At 42.9% G+C, this 13460-nt stretch overlaps 1 protein-coding gene across 4 annotated transcripts in view; it reads right to left on the reverse strand.

Moving 5' to 3' along the window:
* The window catches only part of TCF7 (transcription factor 7), a 121414-nt gene that overhangs the window by 15147 nt on the left and 92807 nt on the right, over window positions 1-13460 (reverse strand). For all 4 annotated transcript variants that reach the window (XM_077824318.1, XM_077824316.1, XM_077824319.1 and 1 more), the window contains exons 5-9: window positions 12421-12511; window positions 7866-7952; window positions 5079-5189; window positions 4511-4673; window positions 3493-3600 (exon numbers count right to left, since the gene is read on the reverse strand). In XM_077824318.1, the coding sequence (XP_077680444.1) occupies window positions 3493-3600; window positions 4511-4673; window positions 5079-5189; window positions 7866-7952; window positions 12421-12511 (560 nt within the window). The remainder of the gene's footprint in view (window positions 1-3492; window positions 3601-4510; window positions 4674-5078; window positions 5190-7865; window positions 7953-12420; window positions 12512-13460) is intronic.

Here is a 13460-nt window from a genome sequence, read left to right on the forward strand (position 1 = left end):
GGCATTTCTATCTAGGATCAAAATAAAGACTAGAAAAGCAAAGCCGCATGTGCATGTTTATGTAGCACTCTTATGCCTATAAAACCACACTCAATGGGGCTGCCTCGTAAATGATCAGGACAGCTAAGAGAAAATGGGGGAAATGATTTATTTTTATAGTGGCTCTTCTCAAATGCACCACAGATTAGAAAGTAAAGAGGCGATGGGACTGTTTCAGACAGAAAACTCTACACCAGGGCTTGGCTACTGGAAGCATGTACTCGCTTGAAACTTAGTAGTCACAGAAACATTCCTGGAATGGTCAGGAGGAAAAAAAAATCAACTTAGAACACAAAGAAAATAGTGCTAAAGGGACATCAGGATTAATGTGTCTGCTTTAAAATACTCTTTAGGGTCTAGTTCAAATAAGCCTTTGTGTTTCAAACTTCTCCCTTACTTGATTCCAGTAGATTTATCTCCTGCCACCTAAGGATGACCTAACTCTGTTCCCATTGAAGTGGATGGTAAAACTCCCCTTGATTTCAATGGGAGCAGAGTTTAGGCCAACAGGGAGCATTTTTGAAAATCTCATCTTCTGTAAATAGAACAACCTAATCAGATTTCTAGACAGAACAAAACAAATAACATTTCACTAATGTCTAATGAGTTGATTCAGAACTGCTACCAAGGCTGCTGGATCCTGCTGTTCTAGGAATCTAATCAAGAAGAGACCAAACATAAAGAGAACTGGAGCGCAGTTAGGCTATATCAGAGACACTCAGATGTGGCTTGTTTCAGAGTAGCAGCCGTGTTAGTCTGTATTCGCAAAAAGAAAAGGAGTACTTGTGGCACCTTAGAGACTAACCAATTTATTTGAGCATGTGGCTTGTGTGACTATGGCTTTGTCTACACTGGTGGTTACGGCATGTAGGGTGTGCATAGCTGCAGGCTGCGTCCATATTGCAGAGTGTAGCTACACCCATCGGGGAAAGTCTCTGGTAGGGGGAGGCGGCAGGATGCCACACTGCTATGAAGGCATGGCTTGGGTGCGTAGAGAGCCATGTTGGGTACATACGCCAGAACCTTAGGATGTCTTTACTCTACTCACCTAAGCAGTGCCTTACCAGCTACTCTGCTATTTATACCCATGCTAGGCCGCTTTGCAGTGTATGTACTCTACATGCCGCCCTAAGTGTAGACATAGCCTATGGGTACTTGAAATCCCAACATTCAGTATGCTTCATGGCCTTCCCCATCGGTTACTTCAGATCATGCTTCACATTGCCAACAACCAGTGGGGAATGCTGCTCTGACACTGCCATGTGTTGAATCCAGCAGTGACAGCTGAGATGTTTACGGAGCAGATTTCTTGGTGGTCTATTCAGCAACCTTATTCTGGACGCTCATTTGAAATGGTCATTTAAAATAGAAAGACTGCCTCTGGTATCCCTGCTCTGACAGGAGAATCATGGAAGAGTTAGGCTTAGTCCCCAGGCTGTCAGTACAACCACTGGTGCTGCCATGTTTGGATATTCTTGTTTTAGTTGAACACCGTGAACGTAACATTTGTTTGCGACTCCTTTAGAATCACAGGGTCGGGCAAAGACCTATTAGATCAGGGAGTCAATCATCCTGCAAACGCAGCATATGAGCCCTGATCAGACAACATTGTGCTTACCTTGATGTAGGTTCATACCCTTATTTATGACAGCAGAATCATGAATGAATTGAAAGTTCATCCAGATAGGCTGCTAACCTAAGGCCAGGACTAGAATCTGTACAATGAAGATCATTACCTCCACTGTTGTGGAATTCTCTCCTAATGAATGGCAAGCCAAACAATATTGTAAAAAGTCCAAAGGCCACCAACTCAGCTGATGATAAAGGTGTTATAATAATGGCCAAGAGAGGATATAACCATGGTAAATGGAATTAGAGTAAAGAAACAATAAGGATCCCATTTGAAATTCCCCAAAGCTCATTAAAGTTCAGTAACTTTCACTTGTTACAGTATCTTTATAGCTAATTAACATTACTGGTTAATTGTTATATATGGGTGGGAAATACAACAGAATCAGCTTGTGAATATTTTATACTCTGTACAGTTAAGGAAACGGAAAATACAGACACTGATATTTCCAGTAACTTTAGGGCAGTGACTGATTCTGGGCAACAGAGCTGCTTCTGTACATTAGGCCAGAGCTGGCAAACTTATAAAAGGACTTTGTCAAGTTTCACACTGGTGTAAATCAGGAGCAATTCCTGTGACATCAGTGGAGTTACTCAGGTGTAAAACCGGCTTAAGTGAGAGAAGCATCAGCCCCAGAGCAAAATGATATTGATGTTACATGTCACATCATTCAGTAGGAATATTTCTAATTTTTTAGATTAAATAAATAGTTTTTAAAATTATGATAGAGTACTATAAGGATAGGTGAGAGACTGCTTAACCAGTAAGGGAGTTCATCTATAAAGCGTGTATACTTTCCACAGTTAAGGCACTCTTGAAGACCTACTGCCACCTACAGTAAATCTCCTGACAAGCACAATAAAGTAAAAGGAAAGAAAAAAGTGTGTTTCCTATTACCCCTAACCTCTGCCGACTGCTCTGTTGGTCTGTCTTTAGACTGCAAGCTCTTTAAGGCAGGGACCACTCCATCTTACCAGCAAAGTAAGTGCTACCATCAACAAATAATAAAAAATGAGTATAAAGTCTTTAAACCATTAAATCTCCACAGGGGAGGTAGCCATATTAAAGGAGAAGGATTTTCTCTCGGTTATTCCTGAATCATAAAGCTGATCCCCCTCAGGAATTCAGGAAAAGGGCCTAACAAGCACATAGTGAGTGCTGTGGAAGTCATTGCAGCTCTCGATTTATCAATGTCTTAGGCCAGGAGTTCTCCAGATCTGTCATTTAGAGGCTGAGATTTCCTCCTAGACCCACTCCTTTCCTAACCTACGATGTGGTTCTCAAAACGTTCCATTCTGTGGATCACCATGAAATGCTCCTCTGTTGTCCATGGACCACATAGATGGAAAACCACTGACTGCCTAAGGCCACACATCGTAGGAGTATATTTCCGTAGGACTAATATTGCCAATGACCACTCAAGTAATTTAAAAATAATTTTGATTTCTACTTATTTTATATATGAACTTGGGTATTTTTATTAGATCTTCTAAGCTTCTATTCTAAGACAATAAGTAAGCAAACCTCCTTCATTTAGCAGCTGTTGGGAAATGTGACATGCTTGCCAAAAGTATACATTAATCCCCAGACGACAAAATGTAATATACTGCTTACACATATATTCTTATGCCTACGGGTATATGAATACCCTCCCCTCTATCACCTATCTGTATGAGTGCATTGGTGCGCCCCATGGCTATCAGGAGATACGGTATCAGGGACAGCTGTTAAATAAGGCAGGTGACATTTTCAAGTTCAACTATAGCTTTCTAAACATGCTGCCAAGATGGGGCCTTTAGTCCCTAGCTGCATTAAGCACTCACATAGTTATCTCTAGCAGACCAGCCTGGGTAGAGCTGCATGTGAAGCTGCCGTTCCTTCCGGGCCAGTTCATAGTACTTGGCCTGCTCCTCCCGTGACAGTGCGTGCCACTGCAACAAAAAAATGCGTCAGGTGTGAGACTCCTCAGTGCATTTCATCACCATCCCTCTTTGCTGTCAGAATGAGGTGAGGGCTAGACGGGCTCTCCTTCCATTATCCCTGGTGTAGTGACACTTGTGTCAGCTGAGTTCCGTCAGGGTAATTTGATGCTGGGTATTTACAGTGGCATAAGGACAATGTACACATTTTTAAAAGTGAGCCGCTCGCTACCTGCTTGAGGAAAACACTGGTATGTGATGCAAGGCTGACCCTTGAATCTGCAGTGGTATGGCTAATTGGCTTCCCCAGGGAAGGAAGTGAAGGTTCTCTATGTAGCTAGTGGTGCTCGGAGCTGGTCTGACTGGCCCAGGGGCTGCCTGAGTTGCTGGGCGGACCCAGAGCCAGTTGCACCGGCCGCTCCAGAAGTCACAGAATCTGTGACCTCCGTGACAAACTCGCAGCCTTAGTCATAATACCCCTTAAATTAGGACCCAGTGTCGGAGTGGTTTGTTACCGATAGACCAGTGATGCGTAAACTATCTTGTATTTCCACCCGTCTGCCCTCATACATTGAAAGGGGGTTTGTAAATGTTCATTTAAGTAACAGTACATAAAAGGCACCTACCCTGGTGGTTTAAAAATGTTATTTAAAAAGCACTAGTAAAGGAGACACCTTCCCATGGGCTTCATCCCTCTAAGGAACACCCCCATCCTTCCTACTGTTTGCTCATCTAAACATTTTATTCTGTGGAGTCACTGGTACACAGACCACATTCAAAGAGACACTGATTTTCCACAAAGCCTCACAGGTAATAGTTTTGTTGTTAAGTAGCTGATCAGTTCTCTCTCTCTCTATGGGATTGTGAAGAAGAGAATGGCTTTGCTTAGAAGCAAGCAATATGTTCTGTTCTGTGGTCTTACCCTCCTTCCTAAAATCTGATTGATAGCTGCACTTTCTTTCAGGGTGCACTCAGCAATGACTTTTGCCCGCATTTCTTTCATATACAACATGAAAGCATTCAGGGGCTTCTTGATAGTGGGCTTCTTGGCTTCCTTCTCTCTCTTTGGTTCTGGCTGGGGTTTCCTTGACAGAAACAAAACAGTCAGTAACAATCACGCTCTTGCATCTCCGCTATCCGAACTGAACAGTAGTCAGAAGAAACTGTTCCTCGTGAAAATATTAAATAGTAAAACACTTGACCTCAAATGTAGACTAATGTGTATTTTATGCAACTAGGGCACGGACCCTTCTAACGATCATGCCCATCATTACGTTGGCGCCTTTCAGTTGATGGGGCAACAATGTAGTGCCGCCAACCTTGCTTGTCGAATCGACAGAGTTGCAAACGTTCCACAACTGGCCTCCACAGGGTTTTACCACCCTAAGTGTCCCCTCCCATACAAACAGTAGAATAATTGAGACTCGGACTAAATAGTTAAGGAGATCATTTTGATAGTCTCACCCTTGTCTCAAGACTTGCTGACTTACATGCTCCGGTCGTAATGATCCATTTCTTGCTTCCCAGAGTGGGGTACTATGGCTGGATGAGGGATTCCAGTGGTGTGCATTCCAGAGCTCAGCATCAGGGGATGTGTAAACCTGCAATAGAGGGCATGTCAGTGATCACTGGGACTTTCTGTGTAGCACAACCCTCCCGCGATAAATGGCTGGATTCAGCTCTTAAAGGAGGATTCAGATATGGGAGAGAGACCCGTCTGCAGAACATTACTGCCAGATGAACAGGAAAAGGGGTGGCTGGGTACAGCTCTTTCTATCAGTAGTCACGTCTGGCAGATGGAGAACACATCTTTTCTCACTAGATGGCACTCTTTGAGTTGTTTTTAAGTCACAAGAACAAATGCTAAACTGAAGTAAACAAAGCAAATCATTGAGATACATCCCTTATCTTATGCATCTCTGAATTTTGTAGGGAAAGCATTCTTCCTGAAGGAATAATAGGGGTCCATGTAGGGATGCCAAGGTGCTGCAGATCTGCCACGCCTAACCCAGGACTTTTCCATCCCTGCTGGTGCTCTAGCAGTAGTAGTTAAATAAAGGCAGCAGTGCTTCACTTGGTTTCACCTGAAGAATGACACTTACAAAGTTTCTGAATCAATGAAAACAAAGGGGAGGTGTGCATTTTGCCTGGGGTCTTTGATACTTCTCTTTGGCTTCATCCATCAATACATCCCTTGCTGAGTATTCCTCTGTCATGATGACAGCGGATGAGTGGATAACATAGTAGCCAAACTGATAGCAGAAAAGATTTGGAACAGCATTCAGATTCCATGGGTCTTTTTTAATAAAAATTAATTTGCAATGTAATCTAGCCTTACAGCGATCAGCAGCTTTTATTTATTTTTTTTTAAAAAAAAGGCATTTTCAGATCTCGGTTGTCACACTATTTTTGTTAGTGTTACAGCAAAAACCAAAACCACACCAACATTTGGATTTGAATTAGGACCCCCATATACCTCTCTCTCCTTTTTTTTTTTAAAACAGAAAAAGCATGAGTCTCAGCACAAATCAAACTGCAACCCTTGGAGGTACACCCAGCCCTAGCCACGTTATCCACCAACACAGAAATGAGTTCATAAGAGGTTTTACTAGCTTACAAGCTTCATTAGCTCTGTATAGATTTTTGAGATTATAGCCAGGCTTTGCCAAACTTGCCATTTTATGGCTGGAGCTTGGAGAGAGCAAGAATTTCCCCTGGGAGATAAACAACTGTTCATGAGATATGTTGTCACACACAAAAAAAGATGTTTTGATTTGATCCATTGGCCACACTGAAGTTTGATCCTCCTCTGACAAGGTGTTCTTTTTTGTCTGCAGTATTGCAAAACCTGTCCCACTCTATAGTATATGTGAAAATGCCAACACCATGCAAGATGAGATTTTTGGGCAACTATTGAGGACTGTAAACTCCTCTCTATCATTTTATAGTCTATTTAGATGCTCAGACAGGAGAAGTTGCCTCAGGCAGCACGGTGGAAAACTAAAGTAATAGGCTGACTATTTTCCTGCCGCTGTTCCAGGGATAAGTCCCTGAAGAAAGCCTTCAACAACAGTTTGAATGTTATCTCCTACATATCATGACAACACATAGCAGAAGCAAAAGCTGGAGATGCGAACAAATGTTGCTTGCACATAAACTCCCATGGGGCTTAATCTATTCTAGCTGAAGAGACCAACAGGAGCATAGGGGCTTGCTGTCGGTTGGCGGAAGGAACAATGCAAGCGTTTGTAATGAACTCTTCATAATTTTGTCCAAACATGTTTGTAAGCGCTCTAGTGCTATGTAATTGTAGGACAAATCCACACTTAAGGGGCAAATTGTGTTAACAGGCATGCCTGTGCAATCAGTGGAAACTGTGCACATGTATATGAAGGCAGAGTTGGGCCCGACATGTTCATAAATCTGCCAGGGTAACGTATGGAGAAGAGAGGGACATTGCAGTACTCCAATGTCCTAGGCTTGTGTTGCAAAATGCAACTTGCTCTGTATGTAAGTTTTATTGTGTTCTAGCGGCCAGATCCTCAGCTGGTCTAAACTGGCAGAGATCCACTGAAGTCAATGGAACTACACTGTTCTATACCCGCTAAGTACCTGACCCTAGGTTTTTAAGTTTTGTGGGGAGGCTTTAATAGGGGTTAGCAAGGAGTTAGTTCCAACAATCCAGTGATGCAGCATAGCAACTCCTCATCCTTCTACTGGAATGCAGGGAAGTGCAGCAGGAGACAAATGGAATTTAAAAGGCTCAGATGTTCAAATTTTGCAGTCATGGGGACAAATAAAATCACTGGTAGTGATCATACTCTCCGCCAGCTTTACAACCTGACCAAGAGCCAGTAAAACATGTCAGTCTCCGCACAACATACCTCAGTCCATTATACTGAGGAAAGGAACATTTCTATCTCTAGTAAAGATTACAGTTCAAGGTAAGGGAGCTGTTTGGAGTGGCTGCAGTGACACTGTATATAAAAACTGGACCTCATCCAATCTTTATAATATTGATAGTGGGGGATTTTTTTTATATTTGGTTTTAATCAATAAAGAAAGTATAAAAATAAAATCTTTGTGGCTTCTCCATGGAAACTCAATGTTTTTATGATTTTAGAAAGACTTGACTAAAAGCAAAATTCTTTCCCTGCTCCTGCCATCTGGAAGCTTGACAGCCCCTCCCTGGACGTTTGCAGTCTGCTGCAAGCTTGTATGGCGCAAGCTGCGAGACCAGCAGAGCTGCTGTCTTGTCTCACACAGCTCATACTTACCTGGAGAAAGTAGCCCCAGCAGAGAGCGCTGACGAATACGGCTGTCTAAATCCACATGACGGAAGCGGATAGACAGACTGGCTCTGCCTGGGATCGGGAAGAAAGAGTCTATAAAGCATCTACATCCGTGTGGCTTTTCCTAAAAATATCCTCTATAATTGGACTCATTGCTACTCATTGATGTGAAAGCCTTAGTCGCTCTGGCGGCTAGAATGTATGCCACAAGCATCTGTCTTTTCCAACCTCAGCGCAGAGGTAATGCAGATGGACCCAGATTGCAAAGTTCAGATCTGAATGTGGATCCCAACTTCCCCCAAATGTTGAAAAATACTAGAGCATTATGTGAGTGTATCACTTCATTAGCTCTAAACAGTTTAAAATCTGCTATACAGGTATCAAGATGAAAGGTTCAGATGGATTATTACTGTAGGAACACATTGTTCAGCAGTGCACACCCTAACTGAAAAGGTGTTTACAAGGCATAGACACTTGCTGTGCAATACCAAGATGAACTGCCAAGTTCAAAATCAGCCTCTTTCCCACTCTGGTGATTAGGGGAATGGTCAACCAATCAAATATTTGCACCTGGGATCACTGGAGTAGCAGGCTTTGGTAGATCTTTTAAGTCAGTAAGGAAAACAACACACTGCATTATACCATTTTAAAGTGATCTGATTTCAAAAGTAGGAGACAAACTCTCAAGTGGTGAAAATTGGTGTAGCTCCATTGAATTCAACTGAAGACTCTGACTTCAATGGAGCGATGCTAATTTACACTAGCTGAGGGTCAGGCCATATATTTCTTCAAATGAAGTAACGCTTACATTCCATACTCAGGACTGTGTACGCGCCAGGTTTGGAATCCGAAGCTATTTTTGAGTTACTGGAGTCCAAACGTCCGAGTAACGTTCTTAATCAATGAAAAACCTTTTCATGCTCAGATAGGTTAAAATACCCCCATCAGAATGGATTTTCTACACACTTTCCAAAAATTATTTCACCTCTGGCTTAAAGTTGGGCATGAAGTTTCAAACTTAAAGAAACTGAAATGAGAGGTTTTTTTACTAAGCACAAGCAAATTGGGGTTTAGAACAGAAGTGCTGCCTCATTCGTTATTACTGAACATGATCGGTATTAACGACTTCAATTGATTTCCCACCCTTCTGAAAATGAGGTCCGTTATTATTATTATATCCCCAAAGCATCCAGATGTCCTGCAAAGGACTGGGATTGCCTTTTGCCTGGTGCTGTTCAGACAGAGGTAATCACGATGCCTGCTCTGAAGAGCCATCACTGTGGAATCATGGCACTTAGCCCCTCAACCCGAAAGAACAAGGTTGTGTTTATGGCACTCAGGGAATTACTGTGTCTCAGCTTCATGAAATCTAAAAAGCTCTGTGTGTATTAAAGTTGCAAAAAAGAAAAGGAGGACTTGTGGCACCTTAGAGACTAACCAATTTATCTGAGCATAGGCTTCGTGATGCATATCCGATGAAGTGAGCTGTAGCTCACGAAAGCCTATGCTCAGATAAATTGGTTAGTCTCTAAGGTGCCACAAGTCCTCCTTTTCTTTTTGCGAATACAGACTAACACGGCTGCTACTCTGAGACCTGTATTAAAGTTAGTGTACATGGTTGAGAACTGGCCTGCTCTGTTTACAACCAGTCAAAAATCCCTCTCACACTCCTTAGAAGTTAGTAGTGTATAAACATGTCAACAAACAGCCAAGTGCTACAATATATCAGGAACCTAAACAACCTTTGAAGTTTAGCATTCTCGCCCCAGGGGCGAGAAAACATTCAAAGTTAATCCAGAAGTGACATTCATTACTCTAGGGGCCAAGATATCTGAATATAAAAGGATCATGGCACTGAAGCCTTTATCCAAAGTGATTTTGACATGCAAATTAATTCAATTGCAAAACCAATCCATGATCGCTGGGAATGTACAATTAAAGATTTTATCACCCCATGATGAGAGAACAGCTTTTAGACAAAGGGGAAAACATAATAATGAGACAGCAGCAAACCTGGTGCATAGTTAAGCTGGTGAGCTGTGCAAATGACACAGTTTACAAGGCTCTTGGTTTAGGTGTGTTGTCAGGCTCCAGCGATCAAACTCACTGGACTGGACTATAATTCATTTTTATTCGAAGTTCCTGACTGTCATCCCAGCTAATTAAAGAGAGAGTTATTGCAGCTCCTCTTCTCAAAATGCTCAGCAGGAACAAAGACCATTTCTGCTGAACTCTTGTTAGGCAGCTTGCTAAGGAAAAGCTGCTTCCTGTATTAAGACCGCTTTGCGTTTGAAGTCAGCTTCATTCCAGAACAGTGAACCTTAAGAACTGTCCACATACCACAGCACTAGTTATTGGCACAAGGAGTCTCCGCGGTGTTTCTTCTCCTACACAATTAGTTTCCACACTGTTTAAGCACCAAACCTCTGTAAAAGCATAAACTGGTGACCTATCTCTTTGATGAAACATTTGAAAATATCAGTCACACTTCCCTGAAGTGCGTGGGGAGAGATACAGCATTCGGGTTGTAAACACATACAGAAGGTCTAAGCGGACACAGCTGAGAACCATCTTTGCTTCTAGGCACTTCTCAAATGCAGAATTTCTTCATTTACATAACTCAGAGGCAGTTCTGACAGGGAACTCCCTTTGGGAGGCCCATCATTCCTCTGGGGGAAGCCAAGCTTGAAACTTACTGGAGCTTACCATGTGTTTCTGTTCACAACACATCTTGAAAAATAAGCATCAAACTAAAGTTTAGGACTGGGAAGTGGTTCTATGGAATTTTGTAAACTTCAAGCAGACAACTATTTTAAAAATTAAAAAAGTCTATATTACATACATTTCCTCTTTGTAAAAGTGCTAATTGAAATGTCTGCTCTCTGATCCACAGGGCTGTTTTTCTATTTGTCATTTTACCATATCAGTTTCATTAGTCATTAATGAACTTGTCTGACTAGCTTGGTTAAAGGCGCCAAATCCTGCCAGATGCCGGCTGTCAGCAAAATGAATTTCCTGTCTGACCAGCAAACAAACAAACAAACAAACATTTTGAGAAAGAGATTTTTTCCATGTAACTAGGCTGCCTTTAACTGTTTCCCATTCTCCCAGCTGTGCCTTTGGCCGAGTAGCTGCTTTTTCCTCCAATTTTTTTTTTTTTTTTCACGTTACAGCACAGTCACTCCTGCAGTCTCTATTTGTCTGTCCTGAGGAGGAATCACATTGTCCAAGGAGTTAAACCATCGGCCAAGAGCAGCAGGTTTAGGACAGAAAGCAAAATTTAATCTCCTCACACCCAAACCTAAATCTAAGGCTGGCCTCCGTCTCTGTTTCTTTGGGGTTAAATATTTGGAACACTAACAACAAACAAAAATCTAGTTAACATGTCACATTGTTCTTTAATTGTTTCACCTCTCTCATTTTAAGATACCTACATGTCTATATCAGGTTTTTGCAAGAGAAACAGTCAGGAAATTTTTGCACACTGCTGTCCATTGATTATTTCACCTTAAGATTCCCCCATGCAAATGGTCAGTGATGTATGTTCCCAAACTCACCCTACAGCTGTAAATCTTGCCTCATGTCTCTACAATTTCAATACATTATCAGGAACTGGTGATGGGACTCACTGAAAATGTTAATCTAATTTGAAGAGAGATCACGCAAAAATGGCATGTCCTGACTCACCAGATATGGTTCCTATGAGTACTCAAAGTCACTCAGTTTTAATGACAAAAATAAAATATTAACTAATAAGGAGTGAAGGATTTACATAGGTCTCTGGGCCACTCAGAATGCAGGATTCCAAGAGATCATGGGTTGAATAATGTCAGGACACACACATCCTGCTGTTGGGTGAGCAAGCATTCTGTGTACTCCGCTGAGACAGTTCTCTGCCATACTGTGTTTTTCTGTCTTACACTTTTTGAAAGGCAGCTTCTGGTGGATTGAATGCAGGGCTGGGATGCCAAAGTTTGATATGCTCAAAAATAGCAGCCCATGGCTAAATCCAGAGCATGACAGAACTAGATCCCACTCAAAACGAGAAGCCTTGATTACATCTAGAGCAGGATGGGCAATGGACTGCTGACCTAAGCAGCTCTCAATTTTTTTATTTTATTTTATTTTATTATTTATTAAAATCCCTACAAAATGTCATGTGAAAGGCATCGGGAAACGCAGAGAGATATCTAGCTAGTGGCCCAGATTCCCAGTCCCAGCTCTGATGCTGAGTCACCTGGGGCAAATCCCTTTGCTTCTTTGTGTCTCTGCTTCCCATTTGTAAAATGGGGGTGATACTACTTGCCAACCTCACAGGGGAAATTAGGCCTTGTGAATCCACAGGTGGGGCCATTGTGAAGATTAAAGAGCTAATGTTTGCAAAGTGCTTTGGTAAACAAATTGTGCACCAGTAAATTATACTATTTAGAGTGGATCAAAGACCTAGAGAGTAAATGGACCTTGGTGCGGCTTAGGATGCAGGTGTAAGAGCAACGCTCAATTTGCCTGCTGAGGCCCTGGATAAACTGTCAGCACTTACCATCCCATAGAAGGTGTTATCTGTCCAACCCCACTGGGAGGGAGGGAGTAGAAACCAGGGATATCCGATGTTTGGGAAGGACGGTGCACACCTAAGCAGAGGATCAAGACTTTAGTTAGAGAAGGAAATTTGGGAAGAGCAAGCAGTAGCATTTCCAGGTTTCTGGTCATCCATATGTTTTCAACTTCTATATGTACTTCCATGTACTCCAAGGACAGCTACTCAGTTAGGTTTGCGACTCGCGAGGGCAGGTCTACGCTACCGCTTAAGCGGATGTAACTTATGTTGCTCAGGGATGTGAAAAAGACACACGCTCGCCCCTCCACGAGCGACGCAAGTTATAGTGACCTAAGCGCTGTCCGCACGGGTGCTATGTCCGCGGGAGACGCTCTCCTGCCAAGGTAGCTTCTGCCTCTCACAGAGGTGTAGTAATTACGTCTCCCGTCAGCATACAGCTGGTTCACCGGACACGCTGCAGCGCTTCTAGCGCAGACCTGCCCGGAGAAACGTACGTGACAAAAGTATTTTCCTTTGCACAATCGTTCCAAATGACAGGGTACAACAACTGATCCCTTTTAATGGTTTGGTTGGGTCTACGCTGCATCTGGGAGCAAGCCTCCAAGCTCGGCTCCACAGACTTGTGCTGGGTGGACTCTCACTAGCGCTCTGAAAATAGATCTGAAGCCTGGGCCGGAGGAGAGTGGGGCTTGGGAGTCCAAGCTCCAGCCTCATGGGCAAGGTCAAAGCACCACTTAGCCAGCTATTTTTATAGGGCTAGCGTGAGCCCTGTTAACACCATGGACCAGGGATGGGAGGCTCCCTCCCAGGCATGCCCTTCGGTGTAGCCCTTTGCTGCGGGGCAGGGCAAAGCGATAACCTTCAAACATTACTGCAGAAAAAAGATGACGACTCTACTCATGTTTCGTTCATCCAAAGGCCACAACACTCACCTGCCAAACAACACTGTGCTTTGCATTTCGGCTCCATCCCAGCAGTTTCTATTCCTTTCTTCCCACTCACACTGCTCCTGCTCATCACAG

The sequence above is a fragment of the Eretmochelys imbricata genome, chromosome 8, assembly GCF_965152235.1.
Source record: "Eretmochelys imbricata isolate rEreImb1 chromosome 8, rEreImb1.hap1, whole genome shotgun sequence".
NCBI classification, from domain to species: domain Eukaryota; kingdom Metazoa; phylum Chordata; order Testudines; family Cheloniidae; genus Eretmochelys; species Eretmochelys imbricata.